Source organism: Schistocerca gregaria, chromosome 2 (genome assembly GCF_023897955.1).
Source record: "Schistocerca gregaria isolate iqSchGreg1 chromosome 2, iqSchGreg1.2, whole genome shotgun sequence".
Lineage (NCBI taxonomy): Eukaryota > Metazoa > Arthropoda > Insecta > Orthoptera > Acrididae > Schistocerca > Schistocerca gregaria.
The window spans coordinates 729386224-729406731 of NC_064921.1; the positions used below are offsets into that span (position 1 = coordinate 729386224).

Consider the following 20508-nt stretch of genomic DNA (forward strand, 5'->3'; position numbering starts at 1 on the left):
TGTCAATAAAGTTTCCCCTTCCTGGGACAATGAATTCACGGTGTTCTTATTTCAATTTCCAGGATTATATACTCTGCAAACCCCTGTGAAATGCATGCCAGAGGATGCGCCCCATTGAACTAATTATTAAAGTTTTGTTCCCGTTCAATTTACACATGGAGCGTGGGAAGAATCTTTTTTTAAATAGCTACTTTTGTATTATAATTAACGTAATATTGTCATCACGAACTCTATAGGAGCGATATGTAGGGGGTTGTGGTACATTCCTGGAGTCATCGCTAACAGCTGGTTCTTGAAACTTTGCAATAGGCTTTCTCGGGATAGTTTACGTGTGTCTTCAAGAAGCTGCCAGTTCTCTCCTTTTTTTACCATCTCTGTAACACTATCACACTGGTCAGATACACCTGTGGCCATTCGTGCTGCCCTTAACTGTATATGCTGAATATCCCCTTTTAGGTCTATTTGGTACTGGCACCACTCACCTGATTAATATTCTACGAGCGGTCGCACGACTGATTTGTGAGCAGTCTCCTTTGTAGGATGATTGCATTTCCCTAGTATTCTACCAATAAACTGTAACCTACCAGCTGCTTTACCTGCGACTGAGTCTATGTGATCACTCCATTCCACATCCCTAAATTCTTTAGATGAATATAGCAGATGACGGCCGAACAGGTAATTCCATATCGAAGTTGTGTGTGATGGTGCTGAAAAATAAACTATATCCAAACAAGCATATCTTCAGTGTTTATCATGCATTATGCCACACTGATTGTAATTGTCTGCTAGAGGGGAGTATATTCCCAACAGTATCTTAGGTGTCGATTAGAAGGGAGAAGGAGAATGTAAACACTTTGTTGTTGTGGTTTGAAATTCGTGTTTGACAGATGTCATAAATGAAGTTATTTCGTGTTCTGAGAGGCTTACGTGGCTAATTAATGTGTGAGATGTGTAACCATAAATAAGAAATACTAAATAAGTAAATTAATACAAGATGGCATTCCTAGAGGTATGATATGACAAGAATTGTTATTTTACCTCGACCGTCGCGTAATCGAAGTTCATGTAATATCACTAATAACATTCCTATTAATTTCTCCAGTTCACTTGTAGGTGTGATGTAGCCTATATGACAGCACAGATCGATGCCGGAACGGAAACAGTAACTCCTTGTTGCAAGATAATTTTAGGGCAGCTTAAGAAATAGATTACTTGTTAATGTGTTCTTTTGTGGCGCTGTTAAAACTGTCAACCTTACCTATCGTGACAATGCAACAAAATGCTTTCTTTTTTACTGAAGGTTTTCTCACCATTTTGTATGTCGTTATTAATTGATGTCAAAATTGAAATATCATCCAACCCTTTTGAAGGAGCTATGAAAGTTGAACTGTGTGCAAAATGTTAACAGCAGAGGTGTTATACAGAATATTTATTAATAAAATTAGAAAATAGGAGAGGGGAGGGAAGGATAAAGTACTAGTGAAACGATAGATTTATCATAGCGTGTGCATATGGAATGGAATGTAAAAGACTCTTAATTACCAGTAGGAACTGCAGTATCAAATCTTATAGATGCACTCGACAGTAACGTATTTCAGTTGAACGTGAGTTTTTAGATGTATTGTTGACTTTTCCGTTTAGGTTTCAACCATTAAAAAAAAATAATAATGTAAGAAGTGTAGGCTACATTATTCTGTTCAGTGATCAAGTTCATTTTTTGTGTGTCAAGTATTAACATAGTGAATAGTTAATTTCCTTTTTAGTTCTGTTACTAATTACAAATCCCTACTGGGATACCTATGATGTTAATATCCCAAATGCTTAATCTTAAGATTGTGAACTAACAATGTAATTGTTACAAAAAAGGTAGCTATTAGCCCTTTGTTGAATTGGAATAATAATTGGGAATGCTCACAATAATCCCAGAATTTTAGCATATAATATAACTGAGGAACATTATTGAACTTTCTCATTCCATTTTAGTGGAACAGCAGTATATGAGAAACTAGAAACATTCTTGCATTTCAAATAAATATCCATCATTTGAGAAAATGTTTCATCATCTCCCTGAATGCTTCCCTCTTTTCTAACAGGCTCCATCACTTCAATATTTTCCATTCCATGGTATACTAGTGTACATTAGATCTTTGTGTTTTAAGGAGGCTGCATTGTCAAGAGTGAACTACAGAGTAATATGAAATATAGTTATGGATGAAAGTTGATAGTTTGATTTTGAGATTGTATCATCAATATTCCGTGTCAGAAAGTTGGTTTATAGACACAGTCAGATAGCATGAGGCTTGGATTAAGTTTGTAGGTGACAATTTGGTTATGAGTTGGCAAAGCCTATGTACATGTCATAATACCCATTTTTGTTTGTGTATGGCTACTGTACGCATTCCCTAGTTGCAGCTACATCCTTGATCAAAATCCCAGGTTTATCACTGTGGTCTTTATTTCCAAGTTGTTAACATGTTTGATGGCATTAATAATAAGAACTCTTCCAGCCCATAACATCTGTTCCCATGAAAATCTCATTAGGGTTTGTAGTTTAATGTCATAATGCACTGCTGGGGGAAAAAAAATTGGCACACACTTGTAGAGGTTTCCAGTTCCTTCAGGATCTATTGCAACACTGCATATGCAGTACACGAAGTGATAACATTTATATTTCAATAGCACAAGTGGTTCTGAGGTACTAGGTATCGACCCAACCATTTTAGTATGTGGTGTAGCCTCCACAGGTGACAAAGCAGTCTGGAGGTCGTGCTGGCCAGGGATGTTGCTGCCTGTCTTGCAAAGCACATTGAGATACATGGGCGGTGTCTAACAACATTGTGCTTCTAAGGAGTGCTGATTAGTGTCCCCTTCAGAAATACTAAAGTTGAACAGGAATTGTAGATTATCACACAGCATACCATAAGGCCTGTGGTGGGGCCAGTGTGTCTTGGACAGATGTGTTTTACAAGACGGCACTCACCATGTCTACATTGTATGTGATAATGACCATCACTTACATGCAGGCAGAATCACCTTTCATCACTGAGGGCCACAACGTGTCATTCCATCTCCAAGTGATACTCCAACAGCACCAATTGAGCTGTGCACATCAATGCTGTAGTGTGAGTGGAAGACGGACTAGAGGTGTGTGTGCACCTATAGTTCCACTACTAATAGCCGGTTAACAATAGTTCATGGTGACACATCTGGGCTCACAAGATCTCTAGTCTGTGCTGTGGTAGTTGTATGATTTGCTACTGCTGACTATACAGTATGACTAACCTGGCAGGCTTGTGTGCTGTGTGGATGCCTAGGACCATGTCTGTGGGTGTGAAAATATTCATGTGACCACTGATATCAGCATTGTTGCACAACTGGGAGAGTTTGTTTGAATTGTGCATGATTGATTTGTTACCCTATCATTAGAAAATAATTTATTATTCAACATTCCAAGAGTAAACTTCTCCACAAAATGTTTTATTTCTGTCCCACCATCAGAAGGTTCTAAAAGATTGGCCTTATTTGCTACAGCAGTCAACCCCATTATCAACTCTCTAGCATTGAGAATATCAGGCTCTCTCACTTTGTCAATAATTTCATTATATATTGCAAGTCTCAGCGGATCTGTTTACTTGAGTGGCAAAGTCAGCACTGCCTCGACCACCCCTATTTGTGGAGCATAGATAACTGCTTCCACATATGCAGTAGAAAAACATTCTCTATGAATATCTGGTGGTTGTAGTTCCTTGCAGGTCATCCTTACATTTCCACCCTTCTGCTCTTCCATTGTTCAATACCACAAAATTTTGGGGGGGGGGGGGGGGGTTAATGCTTGATAGAAAACTAAAATGGGCCTCCCTTATGTGATACCACACTGTATTCTTTCTCTGAGGGTCGTATGTATCTAAGTGGCACCTTACTTAAAACAGACAGAACAGTCCTTTTTTCATCTGTATCAGTCTTTAGTCCAATCAGAACTTGATTATGGGGATATAGAATATTCATGTGCACGACCATCCTATCTTACATTGTCATAACACCATTCATCACCACCATTGTCATATGATCCATGTTGCCACAGGTGCCTTTTGCTCCAGTCTAGATATGAGTTTAGGCGGGAGCTCCGAACTACTGCTGTCATTTAGGTGTGATGTACTACTCTGCAGATAAGCTTTCCGATTGTATTCTGTGTCCAGTCATCCACATTATGCATCCATTTTAGCAATTTCTGCTTCTTTGCAGCCTCCTGGAATCTGCTTTTGTATTCTCTGTGAAAACTTCATTTCACATTACCTGTCACATTTCTAAAGACTGAGAGTCATTCCTCCCCTTGGCTCCTTGCAAAAGTCCATGTCCATCTTGGACTTATTTCATTTCCGAAGAACAGTACTCCAGCTTTGATCATTTGTCCAAGTAGTTCCTTTAGGATACCATTTTCATTTACACTTGTCGCTCTAATGGTGACCACAGTAGAGAATGTGCATTTGTTGTCGATGGAGAGTGTTTTAGGTTGTGCCTTTTAGGCCAGTGCTTGATTTTTACTGTCAGGCTTTTAGCCCCTTAACCTGGCAGCCTATTCATATGGCAGCATAGATTCTCTAAATGTATTGTGTGGCCAGATTCCCTCAGTGCTTTCCAGAACCTCTGTGCCCTTTAGTAAAGTGGATGTAGGATTGCCATCACTCACCTGCTGATGCTGGTACCAGCTTGTCATTCATAGAGGCTCCTGGGCAGATCAACATGTCGGGAATGAGGTTGCTAATGCTGCTGCTAATCTTTCAATTAAGGTACCTGGACCTTGTAGGTGTGAAGTCCCCACACATTATATCAGCATTGTTAGAAACATTCGATGACTCTGGTACGAACAATGGTTGCCTCTCTCTGTGTACAAACTCGGAGAGTTTTAAACCCCACTCCCTCTACAACTTGGAAAATTTCTTCTAGCATATGTCCTCACAAGGAGATCATTTTAGCTGCTGTACGTAGTAGTTCAAGTTTATATGCCAACTACCTCTGCAGATGACGGAGAAATTGAAGAAATGTATGATGAAATAAAAGAAATTATTCAGATAGTGAAGGGAGACAAAAATTTAATTGTCATGGGTGACTGGAATTCGAGTATAGGAAAAGGGAGAGAAGGAAACGTAGTAGGTGAATATGGATTGGGGCTAAGAAATGAAAGAGGAAGCCGCCTGGTAGAATTTTGCACAGAGCACAACTTAATCATAGTTAACACTTGGTTTCAGAATCATGAAAGGAGGTTGTATACATGGAAGAACCCTGGAGATACTAAAAGGTATCAGATAGATTATATAATGGTAAGACAGAGATTTAGGAACCAGGTTTTAAATTGTAAGACATTTCCAGACCACAATCTATTGGTTATGACCTGTAGATTAAAACTGAAGAAACTGCAGAAAGGTGGGAATTTAAGGAGATGGGACCTGGATAAACTGAAACAACCAGAGGTTGTACAGAGTTTCAAGGAGAGCATAAGGGAACAATTGACAGCAATGGGGGAAAGAAAGACAGTAGAAGAAGAATGGGTAGCTTTGAGGGACGAAGTAGTGAAGGCAGCAGAGGATCAAGTAGGTAAAAAGACGAGGGCTAGTAGAAATCCTTGGGTAACAGAAGAAATATTGAATTTAATTGATGAAAGGAGAAAATATAAAAAATGCCGTAAATGAAGTAGGCAAAAAGGAATACAGACGTCTCAAAAATGAGATCGACAGGAAGTGCAAAATGGCTAAGCAGGGATGGCTAGAGGACAAATGTAAGGATGTAGAGGCTTATCTCACTAGGGGTAAGATAGATACTGCCTACAGGAAAATTAAAGATACCTTTGGAGAAAAGAGAACTACTTGTATGAATATCAAGAGCTCAGATGGAAACCCAGTTCTAAGCAAAGAAGGGAAAGCAGAAAGGTGGAAAGAGTATATAGAGGGTCTATACAAGGGTGATGTACTTCAGGACAATATTATGGAAATGGAAGAGGATATAGATGAAGACGAAATGGGAGATACGATACTGCGTGTAGAGTTTGACAGAGCACTGAAAGACCTGAGTCGAAACAAGGCCCCCGGAGTAGACAACATTGCATTGGAACTACTGACAGCCTTGGGAGAGCCAGTCCTGACAAAACTGTACCATCTGGTGAGCAAGATGTATGAAACGGGCGAAATACCATCAGACTTCAAGAAGAATATAATAATTCCAATCCCAAAGAAACCAGGTGTTGACAGATGTGAAAATTACCGAACAGTCAGTTTAATAAGCCACAGCTGCAAAATACTAACTCGAATTCTTTACAGATGAATGGAAAAACTAGTAGAAGCCGTCCTCGGGGAAGATCAGTTTGGATTCCGTAGAAATACTGGAACACGTGAGGCAATACTGACCTTACGACTTATCCTAGAAGAAAGATTAAGGAAAGGCAAACCTACGTTTCTAGCATTTGTAGACTTAGAGAAAGCTTTTGACAATGTTGACTGGAATACTCTCTTTCAAATTCTAAAGGTGGCAGTGGTAAAATACAGGGAGCAAAAGGCTATTTACAATTTGTACAGAAAGCAGATGCCAGTTATAAGAGTCAAGGGGCATGAAAGGGAAGCAGTGGTTGGGAAGGGAGTAAGACAGGGTTGCAGCCTCTCCTCAATGTTATTCAATCTGTACATTGAGCAAGCAGTAAAGGAAACAAAAGAAAAATTCGGAGTAGGTATTAAAATCCAGGGAGAAGAAATAAAAACTTTGAGGTTCGCCGATGAAATTGTAATTCTGTCAGAGACAACAAAGGACTTGGAAGAGCAGTTGAACGGAATGGACAGTGTCTTGAAAGGAGGCTATAAGATAAAAATCAACAAAAGCAAAACGAGAATAATGGAATGTAGTCGAATTAAGTCGGGTGATGCTGAGGGAATTAGTTTAGGAAATGAGACACTTAAAGTAGTAAAGGAGTTATGCTATTTGGGGAGAAAAATAACTGATGATGGTCGAAGTAGAGAGGATATAAAATGTAGACTGGCAATGGCAATGAAAGCGTTTCTGAAGAAGAGAAATTTGTTAACATCGAGTATAGATTTAAGTGTCAGGAAGTCATTTCTGAAAGTATTTGTATGGAGTGTAGTCATGTATGTTAGTGAAGTATGGACGATAAATAGTTTGGACAAGAAGAGAATAGAAGCTTTCGAAATGTGGTGCTACAGAAGAATGCTGATGATTAGATGGTTAGATCACATAACTAATGAGGAAGTATTGAATAGGATTGGGGAGAAGAGAAGTTTGTGGCACAACTTGACCAGAAGAAGGAATCTGTTGGTAGGACATGTTCTGAGGCATCAAGGGATCACCAATTTAGTATTGGAGGGCAGCGTGGAGGGTAAAAATCGTAGAGGGAGACCAAGAGAATACAGTAAGCAGATTCAGAAGGATGTAGTTTGCAGTAGGTACTGGGAGATGAAGAAGCTTGCACAGGATAGAGTAACATGGAGAGCTGCATCAAACCAGTCTCAGGACTGAAGACGACAACAACAACAACAACAACAACAACAACAACAACAACAACAACAAAACATGTATTGAGCACTGTCTTTTCAACCATTGTCATCTGATAAGTGACGACACACAGGCTTTGCGCTCGCTGTAGTGAACTACATATAATACTTCAATTTCGAACCCTGTATCAGTGTTTTAATCCATCTCTCGTTTTTATGGCAGATACAGCACAAGTCGTAGATTACATTGTACTCTTTACTCACCTTAGCAATATGACGAAGAAGGTTTAATATTTGTGTGTGGGCACTGGTTGTCTTAAAAATGGCATGTTCATCATTAGTCACAGTTTTTGCCGCTAGTCGATGTAGTTTTACCCACGAACTAACTCCGTTTAGTCTCCAGTGTGTTAACTAACATCAAGAACCAAACAGTGCTTTACTCAGAAACTGGCTCTTTGTATTTTATGATTTGGGCACTTATGACCACAGGGAATTTATAACAAAAAGATTTAAAAACTTCCTTAGTTCATATTTTGAGTCTTTATCACACAGCATCAGATTTAGATCATAATTTTAATACTTTTTCTAACTTTCATGTTAATGTGTAGTTTGCATTCAAGCTGTTTGCCTAGTTTAATGAGTGTATTTATTTTTGGTACGTGACTGGTAGTTTTATACAAAGATTCCAGTTTCTCACTTGCTGTTATTTGTTTGTAATTGTTGAAAACACGATTTTGTCAATGCGATCTGTGGTCAGTACGTAATTTACTTACAAATGAGATGTAGCAAAGGAATTCCACCGAATGTTAAATTAATATTTGCCAATGGCTTTATTATGTGTGAAGCAATTTTTGTTATGACTGATGTTGGTGCTTCATTTACACAAACTGAAGTTCTTTAGTGTAGTCTTTTGATCCCCTTTTAATACTCCATATTCATTTATTGAAACAGTTTTCATACTGCTGGCAAATCTTTAATGTTGTGATGTGTGTCTACTTCTGAAGGGGTGTGAAGTATGAAATGCACTTACAAAATAATTATTTGAATTGTTTGACAAATAGTTTATTTAAATATTGATACAAGAAAATTATAATTAATTGTCTGCTTTGTATGTTGATTTCAGTGGAGACGATTCAACTTTTTTGAGTTGATTCAAGATGTTGACAATGGGAAAATAGCTGAGACACTAAAGGTATGTCATGTGAATGGTTTTATTTTTGTATTTAGCTCTGTACTTATTTAACTAGTAATAGTTGGCAATGGAAGAGTTAAATTAGATAAATTAATTCATATTTGATAAGTATGGCATCTCTCATAGACTAAGAACATTGATCGGACTGGAGTTATGTTATGTATCATTTTTGCAATGTTCCAAAGAAAATACGCACTAAACCTACACATCTATCTCTCCCTCGACCCCTCAACCCCACCCACATGAAGTTTGCGTATAGTGAGTTTCTGGCTCCAAGAGGTGAAGTACTTGGTACTTCCAATAAAACTTATAAGATAATTGGTTGCTTATCATAAACTCAAAGAAACCTGAGATAGACACGCTCTTTCATAATTCAGATATGCCCGACGCCATGAAAGCCAATGATTTCATAGACCAAAAAACTTTTTGTAATATGTTAGAGAAATTTAAAGTTGGTAAAAAGACAATGAAACAAACTTGTAACAGCAACAATAGTTAAATTTATGAAAGAACATTTTTCACTATTGGAAGTCAATGCAGGTGTCAGAGAAGGAGGTGATTTGTCTGAGCACTGTTCATTTTAGTGATTAAAAAATGGTGACTATTAGCTGATGTCTCAACATTTAATCAGCATATTTGCAGACCTATGGATTTAGATATTTAGGTCGTATTATTAAACTAAAGATGGCGGACAGTGCAGTGCGACATATTGAGAACACTCTTATGAAGATCGGAGAAGTGGCAGGAGGAGGAGGATATATGAAGAAGGAAATGAAGAACGAATTGCTATATGCGGTGAGTGAAGTAAGAAAATGCTTAGAATCTTTGAAAAACGAAACAAAAGCAAAGGAGGAGGAGAACAGGAATCCTATGAGAGGGGTTAGGAACATCCAGCAAGAGGAGACAATATACAGAAATCCTCTGCTCCAGAACAAAGGCAGCCACAAGTCCAAATCAATGCACATGAGCAACGTAATAAAACCCGAAATCAGGTTAATGTACTAGAGGAACCAACTTGGAGTACTGTGGTAGGGAGGAGCTAGTACAGCAGAAGAAACCAGATTAAAAATAAAACCATAATGGGTAAAAAAAAAAGAAGGAATGCAAGCATCAGAAACAACAGCATGGCTATATATCAGTAACGTAAAGGTAACCACCACAACTGATACAATAGTGAAATATATCAACAAGAATGGAATACTGGGACAACTAGAATGTGAAGAACTGTGCACACTGGGCGACAAAAAAGCTTTCAGAGTAGGCATTCCGTTTGAAGATCTACAAATCACACAAGAACCAGAATTCTGACCAGAAAACATAAAAGTATGTCAATTTAGTTTCCCTAGATGATCAATGGAAGAGGGAGCAGAGCTCAACTAAACTAAGATTAAACCAGAAGAACAAGAAATAAAAGCAGTCTTTTGGAATACAAAGGGAATACAAAGTGCTCTTAACCTAACACCAACAGACATTGTGCAAAACTCGGATCTTCCAATTCTAACATGAACCATCCTGATAGACAGCTGGCAGCATAAAGATTTCTACAATTTTCACCTAATGGCAAAGAAGGGAGAAATAGGATGGTCCTTGGGAGGACCCCCACAAAAATTCATAAAACAAGAAAATAGTGTGTTAGTAGAAGCATCAAACATAAATATAACTGCAGCCTATTTCCAACTGCACACAAATGCTGTAGAAATAATTGATGAAATAGTCACACTCATCAACCAATGTGACAGCTAACCCACCATTATTGCAGGCGATCTCAACTGCAGAATAGACACAGTGAACTATAAAACAAGACTAGTCATTGAAATCCTAGAAGAAGATGGTTTCACGCTGCTGAACGACAGACAGATACCTACATACAAATGCCACAATGGGAAAAGCACCATTGATATCGCATTAACGAGAGAAGAAATAAAAGGAAGTATTCAACCAATATGGCATGACTCCATCACATCTATACGAAAAACACATTCCAATTAAGATAAAAATAAATAATGTCACGTCACCACCAGCAAGAATGACCCTCCAAATCACACAAAGAAAACTAGAGAAAGAAAAAATTAACAACCCAGCAAGAACAAATAACACAAATAGAAACTTTAATAGAGGAAGGAAACCTTGAAAAAGCAACAGACAAAAATAGAAGACCTCCTAAAAAATTCAGTGATACAAACAAACCCAGAAACAAGGACGGCAAAAAGATGGTTCGATGCTACAGCAAAAGGAACACTGTTCTAAGAACGCTCCACACATTAAGAAACCAGCATGACAAGGAAACACGCAAACTATACACAAAAGAGAAGAAAATTTACAAAAAAAAGCTAATAGAAGAGAAGAAAAAAGTACATAGAAAGAGAGGCAGAAAGAGAAGCGGATGAAGCAGGGCAAGACCACGAAGACTGGCTGCTCATACACCAATTATAGACCTGAAGGAATGGGCAGACCACTTCAGTAAGATACTGAACAAACGAGGAATCAAAACACCCCCAGAGAAAGAGAAACAACATCAAACAAAGGAAAAAGACAATGTATGGGAACCTCTAAATGAAGAAGATGTAAAAGAAGTAATAAAAACACTGAACAACAAGAAAGCAGCAGGATCTGATAATATATATAATGAACATATATAAAAGATGCAGAAGAGGCTCTCAAACATGTGTGGATCAAACAATTCTACATAGGTAGAAGAGACCCAACGGACACAAACAAGTACAGAGGCATAGCCCTGGAAAATACTCAGTTCGAGATGCTTTCAAAGATAATTACACAAAAATCGAAGCCTGTATGGACAGTCACCTCCCAGAATGACAAATGGGCTTCAGATCTGGAAGATCAACCCTTACGGCAGTCAGGCTTCTTCTAAACAACATTGACGAAGGGCTACAAAAGAAACAAATGTTACACACAGTGTTCATAGACTTTACCAAAGCCTTTGACCTACTGGAAAGAGATCTCATAGTCCGAAAACTGGAAAACACAATGGGAGAAGATAGTGTATGGGCAAGAATAATCAAGTGAATCCTCAAATACAACTTAATCACAATATCAGACAACCTCTCTTTTTCGAACCTCATTCTGCAATCGAACGTAGTCTTAAAGGGTGGTCCAATGAGCCCTTTGCTGTACATTCTTGCCACTTAAGTAGTACTGCGAATTGGAGAAAATGAAGATTATGTATACATATATGCATATGCTGACGACATAGCCATAGGATCAACAGATATACAGAAGCTGCAGAAAATCATTGAGAAAATAGATAAATGGTGCAGTGAACACAAACTACACATAAACATAACAAAGACAGAAATAGTGATTCTCAGAAAAGGAGGCAGAACACCCAAGAATGCAGAAATCAACGTCAGAGGACAAAAAATAAAAATCTCATCAGACTTAAAATACCTAGGGGGTGACATTGCAACCAACAGGCTAAACAAAAATACAACATAACGTGCAGCCCAAGCAGTAATAGCAATACAGGACATCAAAATAATCCTCCTACTCAGTCTAGAAACGGCCATGAAATTATTCAATGCAAAAATCTTGCCAATCCTGACCTATGGAGATGGAGGTTATATGGGACCATCTGACAGAAAAAAATCCAGAAACACTGTTCTTGTTGTGGTCTTCAGTCCAGAGACTGGTTTGATGCAGCTCTCCATGCTACTCTATCCTGTGCAAGCTTCATCATCTCCCAGTACCTACTGCAACCTACATCCTTCTGAATCTGTTTAATGTATTCCTCTCTTGGTCTCCCTCTACAATTTTTACCCTCCACGCTGCCCTCCAATACTAAATTGGTGATCGCTTGATGCCTCAGAATATGCCCTACCAACCGATCCCTTCTTCTAGTCAAGTTGTGCCACAAACTCCTCTTAACCCCAATTCTATTCAATACCTTCTCATTAGTTATGTGATCTACCCACCTAATTTTCAGCATTCTTCTGTAGTACCACATTTCGAAAGTTTCTATTCTCTTCTTGTCCAAACTATTTATCGTCTATGTTTCACTTCCATATATGGCTACACTCCATACAAATACTTTCAGAAATGACTTCCTGACAATTAAATCTATACTCGATGTTAACAAGTTTCCCTTCTTCAGAAACGCTTTCCTTACCATTGCCAGTCTATATTTTATATCCTCTCTACTTCAACCATCATCAGTTATTTTTCTCCCTAAATAGCAAAACTCCTTTACTACTTTAAGTGTCTCATTTCCTAATCTAATTCCATCAGCATCACCTGACTTAATTCGACTACCTTCCATTATCCTCGTTTTGCTTTTGTTGATGTTCATCTTATATCCTCCTTTCAAGACACTGTCCATTCCGTTCAACTGCTTTTCCAAGTCCTTTGCTGTCTCTGACAGAATTACAATGTCATCAGCGAATCTCAAAGTTTTCATTTCTTCTCCCTGGATTTTAATACCCACTTCGAATTTTCTTTTGTTTCCTTTACTGTTTGCTCAATATACAGATTGAATAACATCGGGGAGAGGTTACAACCCTGTCTTACTCCCTTCCCAACCACTGCTTCCCTTTCGTGCCCCTTGACTCTTATAACTGGCATCTGGTTTCTGTACAAATTGTTAATAACCTTTCGCTCCCTGTATTTTACCCCTACCACCTTCAGAATTTGAAAGAGAGTATTCCAGTCAACATTGTCAAAAGCTTTCTCTAAGTCTACAAATGCTAGAAATGTAGGTTTGCCTTTCCTTAATCTATTTTCTAAGATAAGTCGTAGGGTCAGTATTGCCTCACGTGTTCCAGTATTTCTACGGAATCCAAACTGATCTTCCCCGAGGTCAGCTTCTACCAGTTTTTCTATTCGCCAGTAAAGAATTCTTGTTAGTATTTTGCAGCCATGGCTTATTAAACTGATGGTTGGGTAATTTTAACATCTGTCAACACCTGCTTTCTTTGGGATTGGAATTATTATATTCTTCTTGAAGTCTGAGGGTACTTCACCTGTCTCATACATCTTGTTCACTAGATTGTAGAGTTTTGTTAGGCCTGGCTCTCCCAAGTAGTTCTAATGGAATGTTGTCTACTCCTGGGGCCGTGTTTCGATTTAGGTCTTTCAGTGCTCTGTCAAACTCTTCACGCAGTATCGTGTCTCCTATTTCATTTTCATCTACATTCTCTTCCATTTCTATAATATTGCCCTTAAGAACAACACCCTTGTTTAGAGTCTCTATATGCTCCTTCCACCTTTCTGCTTTCCCTTCTTTGCTTAGGACTGGGTTTCCATCTGAGCTCTTGATATTCATACAAGTGGAGCTCTTTTCTCCAAAGGTCTCTTTAATTTTCCTGTAGGCAGTATCTATCTTACCCCTAGTGATATATGCCTCTACATCCTGACATTTGTCCATCCCTGGTTAGCCATTTTGCACTTCCTGTTGATCTCATTTTTGAGACATTTGTATTCCTTTTTGTCTGCTTCATTTAGTGCTATTTTTATTTCGCCATTTCGACAATTAAATTCAATATCTATTCTGTGACCCCTCCCTCCCTCCCCCCCCCCCCCCACCACCCCCCCCCCCCCGGGATATCTAGTTCTTGTCCTTTTGTCTACTTGATCCTCTGCTGCCTTCACTGTTTCGTATCTGAAAGCTCCCCTTTCTTCTTCTACTACTGTCTCTCTTTCCCCTGTTCTTGTCACTCATTCTCTAAAGCTCTCTCTGAAACTTTCTACAACCTCTGGTTCTTTCAGTTTATCCAGGTCCCATGTCCTTAAATTCCTATCTGTTTGTAGTTTCTTCAGTTTTAGTCTACAGTTCATAACAAATAAATTGTGGTCAGAGTCCACATTTGTCCCTGAAAATGTCTTACAATTTAAAACCTGGTTCCTAAATCTCTGTCTTACCGTTACATAATCTACCTGATACCTACTAGTATCTCCAGGGCTCTTCAATGAATACAGCCTTCTTTCATGATTCTTGAACCAAGTGTTAGCTATGGTTAAGTTATGCTCTATGCAAAATTCTACCAGGCGGCTTCCTCTTTCGTTTCTTCCCCCCAATCCATATTCACCTACTACATTTCCTTCTCTCCCTTTTCCTACTATCGAATTCCAGTAACCCGCGACTATTAAATTTTCGCCTCCCTTCACTGTCTGAATGATTTCTTTTATGTCATCATACATTTCATCAATATCTTCATCATCTGCGGAGCTAGTTGGCATATAAACTTGTACTACTGTGGTAGGCGTGGGCTTCGTATCTATCTTGGCCACAATAATGCGTTCACTATGCTGTTTGTAGTAGCTTACCCGCATTCCTATTTTCCTATTCATTATTAAACCTACTCCTGCATTACCCCTATTTGATTTTGTATTTATAACCCTGTATTCACCTGTCCAAAAGTCTTGTTCCTCCTGCCATGGAACTTCACTAATTCCCACTAGATCTAACTTTAACCTATCCATTTCCCATTTTACATTTTCCAACCTACCTGCACGATTAAGGGATCTGACATTGCACACTCTGATCCGTAGAACGCCAGTTTTCTTTCTCCTGATAACAAAGTCCTCCTGAGTAGTCCCCACCCGGAGATCCGAATGGGGGACTATTTTACCAGAAACACCAGAAAAGGTAAAAATCTCTAAAAAGAGCGCTAGGTCTCTCAAAGATAGCAAGATCTAGACTACTGTACCTGCTAGCAAGAGATACATTCCTAATTGAAGACATCAAACTTTGTTATATGATGCCACACACCAGAGCTTCCAGAAATCAAATGAAGATCATGGAGGATAAACGAGGAAAAAGTATGGCTGGAGTTCTATGGCACCGAAGCAATGATGAACCGCTCATGGACAGCACCAAACTTCGAACTGTGACATGTTGTAACTAGATTATCTGTTCACGGCTTTCATCATGTAATTTGCAAAAACAAAACTTATCACAACCCAACCACAACATCTGTATGTGAACTGTGTAACAAAGCCTGTGAACGATATCACATAGAACTGTGCAGTAAAAGAGTGAAATCTATAAATAAATATGCAAAAATGTAAAATGTTAAGCAAAGTAACTATATATGACTATTTGGCTGCAATTTTATTAAATATAATTAAACTATTAGTACTAAATCAGTGATCAAGCAGTGAAAATTCTGTAAAACTACAGAGGACATACAAACTCACGTCTAGTACATACAACAAAAAAATCTGAACCAGAAATGCAAAAGTACGGCAGTATAATACAACTCTCTGAATAGATACACTTTACGTTACTTATTATGACAAAAGTGCCCAGAGTTCAAATTAAACTTTGAGAGAAATTTCTGGTATAATGTGAAATACTTACAGATATCAAATTAAGTGACTAAAAAATACCAAAACAGGAGAGGAAAGTTTGAGGACCACAGTGATTCGGCTGAGGGAAAAAACTATACAAATGCTGAAAAGTAATGCCTCTAAATTTTTTTATTCTGCCTTCAATATCAATTTTTTTAATATACTGATCCGTGTTGCAACCCTCTTCTGCTAGGAGGACTCTAAATTGTTGTGATGAACATGGCAGTGTGTGTAACATAACTATTTTGATGCGTGGACAACAGTGCGCTGTAGTCAAATTTATCATGGCAGATAATGTGCCACCAACTGAAACCTATAGAAGAATGAAAGCTTTGCATGGTGCTGAAGGTGTTGATATCAGTAAAGTGCAATGTTAGGTTCTTTGTGCTCTTAATGAAGGACGTGGTGGTGCTAACGTTGACATGCATGACACGAGTTCATAGTGGATGACCACGTGTAACAACCAACAAGAATCATTGGAATCATGTTGATGAACTCGTCAGAGAACATCATTGGATGACACAGATACACCTCTCAGCTAAGTATGACATGTGAGAGCATGTACAGGCCATCATTGCAGAACTGCAGTACAGAAGACTGTGTGCATGATGAGTGCCTCAAATGTTCACTTCTGAGGAACAGAGGAGATTGGATATGTGTCCACAATTTATATTGCATTCTGAGTCTGAGGGTGATGAGATTCTTAACAACACTGTTACAGATGATGAAAATTGTGTTCACCAATTTGTCTCCAAAAACAAGAGATCATCAAAGGAGTTCTCCCACGAAGGCTCACTAATGCCAAAAAAGTTCAAGAACATGCCATCAGCAGGCAAAGTCATGCTCACAGTGTTCTGGGATGTTCAAAGTTTGGCACAGTTGGAATTATGCGTTAAGGCACCACCATAAACTCTGCAAGGTACAGTGAGACCGTAAGAAAACTGAAAGCCTAATTCAAAGACTTCATCCATATGTAGAGCAGCTTCTCCTTCAGCATGACAATGGCAGACCACAAACAAGTCATGCGACATCTGCAGCAGTCCGATGCCTTGGGTTCACTGTCATCAGATCATCTTCCATACAGTCCCAAGTAGCCACATTTGATTTTCACGTTTGCAAAACTTAAAGAACACTCTTTAGGCTGTGCTTTGATAGTGATGAAGTGATGCAAGCAGAGGTGAGGTTGTGGCTCTTTCAACAAGGTCAAACATTCTACGGTGATGATATCAACAAACTGGCCTTATATTGGGAGAAATTTGGTTGTTGCTAATGTGTCTCTATTGTGAAATAAATACAGTTGGACAATGGGAAATCCAGGTTGGAATAATGTTAATACATTGAGGTGACAAAAGTCATGGGATACCTCCTAATGTCACGTTGGAGCTCCTTTTGTCCAGTTTAGTGCAGCAGCTTGATGTGGCATTGACTCAAAAAGTCCGCTGCAGAAATATTGAGCCATGCTGCCTCTATAGCCCTCCATAATTATGGAAGTGTTAACAGTGCAGGACTTTGTACACAAATCTATCTCTTGATTATGCCCCATAAATGTTCAGTGGGGTTCATGTTGGGTGATCTGGGTTGCCAAACCATTTGCTTGAATTATCCAGAATATTCTTCAAACCAATCATGAACAGTTGTGGACCGGTGACATGGCACATCGTCATCCATAAAAATTGCAGCACTGTTAGGGAACATGAATCACATGAATGGCTGCAAATGGTCTCCAAGTAGCTGAACACAATCATTTCAAGTTGGAGATCAGTTCAGTTGGACCAGAGGACCCAGTCCATTCTATGTAAACATAGTTCACAGCATTATGGATCCACCACCGGTTTGCACAGTGCCTTGAACCATACCATCAGTTTTTACCATCTGAAATTAGGACTCATCTGACCAGGTCATGGTTTTCCTTTTGTCTAGGCATCCAGCTGATATGGTCGTGAGCCCAGGAGAGGCACTGCAAGCGACATTGTGCTGTTAGAAAGGATATTTGCATTAGTTGCCTGCTGCCATAACCCATTAATGCTGAACTTCACTGCACTGTCATAATGGCTACATTTGTCATATGTCCCACATTGATTTCTGCAGTCATTTCAGCAGTGTTGCTTGTCTGTTAACACTCACAACTTTATGCCAACACTGCTGGTCTTGGTCTTTTAGTGAAGGCCGTTGGCCACTGTTTTGTCCGTGGTGATAGGTAATGTCTGAAATCTGCCATCTCAGCACACTCTTGATGCTGTGGATCTCGGAATATTGAATTTCCTAATGATTCACGAAATTGAATGTTCCACATGTCTAGCTCCGACTGGCATTCTGCATGCAAAGTCTGTTAATTCCAGATTTGCGATCATAATCACTTAGAGAACCTTTTCGCATGAATCACCTGAATAAAAATGAAAGCTCTGCAAATGTACTGCCCCTTTTATACCATGTGTATGCAATACTGCTGCCATCTGTACATGTGCATGTCACTCTATACCTCAAAATGAAATGTAGAATATTAATGAAATGTCTTTTATTGGAAAAGCTTTAAGATATTTCACATAAAAAGTGAACTCAAAATCAAATACCTGAGGAGGTATTGGGAAAGGGGAAGGAAGCCAGGGAGGAGGAGTGGGAAGAATGTAATGAGCATAGTGGATTTACATTTGATAAAACATTGTATTAACTCTTGTAGAGTGCACCACTACAATTAACTACAACTGACGAATCCTGTTCCCTGTAATTTTAGTTGCTTCACATAGTTTCATTTTTTATTAATTTTACTATTTTACACCTTTTATAGATTTATAATTCCTTTTAATATTTTAAGACATTTAATTCAATTTTAGTTACTTCATGTAATTCAGCAGTAATAATTTTAGTATTTTATACCTTTTACAGTGTGCACAGGTATTGTTCTACAGTCTTAACATTTTTTGATAATTTTTACGCTATTTTACTCTTAATAATTTCAGCATAAGACTCTCTTCAACACAAATTTTTACAATGTTTTACCTAACGTAAATTTGTCATGCTCATGATATCCCCCCTTTGTTTTCACGCTCTTAATGTGTTAATTATAACTTTTACACAATTTCCCCTTTTAAAATTTAGTGTAAGATTCTCTCTTTCTAAACGTTTTTCTACAACGTTTCACCGAATATAAATCAGATGTGTTCATGACATGCCTCCCCATTTTTACTCACTGTTAATATTTCAACAAAAAATTCATAATATTACTTTTTATAATTTTAGGGTAAAATTCTCGTTGTATACAAAGTAGAATAATGTTTTACTGAATGTAAATCCATTACATTCATAACATCCCTTCTGTTTCCCCTTCCTGCGTTCTTTCCCAATACCCCCTCACTCCACTTTTACTCCCCTCCGCTCTCCCCATTTTGCCCCTCTCCACTCCCTACACCAGCAGCCTATTTAAAACATGGACCATTGTTGCTTACCACAATACTCTGGTGTGTGGTTCTATCACAGATACAATGGTTGCTGATGCAACTACACAGGTAAACTCTGCAGCTATGTACTATTGTAAAGGAATAGATAGTACAAGTGTAATGTTACTTTTTTTTTTTTTTTTAGATCTGAAAGTGAGCCAGGGAGATAGAAACTAGTCATACTATGTAAAAATCTACAACAGGGACTGAAAATAAACAAGATTTTAAAATTGTTTTAAATATCAATACAGTTTGCAATTCTTTTGTGATGAATTTGTTGGCAATAGAGGATTTTAACGTACTCAGTTTGACACCCAAAGAAGGATCCTCGTTTTAACGTGGATACCAATGTCTCCTTTTGTGCTGTTGATATGACATCATTTGGTCACTCCCTTTATAATTAAGTGTTATTTTACCAATATTCCAGGACAGAAAAATTACTGCATCTACTAGTGGCCATGGGCATCTTGTATTTGGAGACTCTGAAGGAAATATTCATTTAGTAAGCCGCTTGTTTCATGTGACTTCTTTCCGAGCACATGAACTGACTGTTAATTTTGCAGAGCAGCTACGACATTCTGCTATACTTGTTACAGTTGGGGTAAGTGAAACAGAAGTTTCAAAATTTACCATTGGCAATTACTGTAAATTAAATTTTGTGTATAACTATCATTAAGTGTAATATGGAGAATGGTAAAGTATCACTGTTCTGATGTGCCAAATTGCAGGTAACAAGTACTTTGTACTATATAGAGTTTGACTTATAAAGATATATAGGCTGGATCTTTACTTTCATCCTGAAGCATTGGTGATTCTTTAGAGACAGTTATGTAGCAGAGAAACAAATGGGCAAAAAACAGGACCTGACAGAAATCTGTGCATAACACAGAAGATATTGAATTTAATTGATGAAACAGGAAAATATAAATATGTACTCTGTAGAAGCATGAATGACTTAGAGGAAAGATAGATGCTGGCTGTAGGAAAAATAAAGAAACCTGTGGAGGAAAGAGAAGCATCTGTATAAATATCATGAGCTTAAGTTGCAAGCCCATACTAAGCAAATAATGGAAGGCTGAGAGGTTGA

The 20508-nt window shown here is 38.3% G+C and overlaps 1 protein-coding gene across 1 annotated transcript in view; it reads left to right on the top strand.

Annotated features, from left to right (window-relative positions):
* The first annotated feature begins 737 nt into the window (after positions 1–737).
* LOC126334865 (vacuolar protein sorting-associated protein 11 homolog) overlaps positions 738–20508 on the top strand; it is a 167169-nt gene continuing 147398 nt past the window's right edge. Inside the window, exons 1-3 of the mRNA XM_049997549.1 lie at positions 738–1009; positions 8614–8682; positions 19849–20022. Of these exons, the coding sequence (XP_049853506.1) occupies positions 995–1009; positions 8614–8682; positions 19849–20022 (258 nt within the window). The 5' untranslated portion in view covers positions 738–994. The remainder of the gene's footprint in view (positions 1010–8613; positions 8683–19848; positions 20023–20508) is intronic.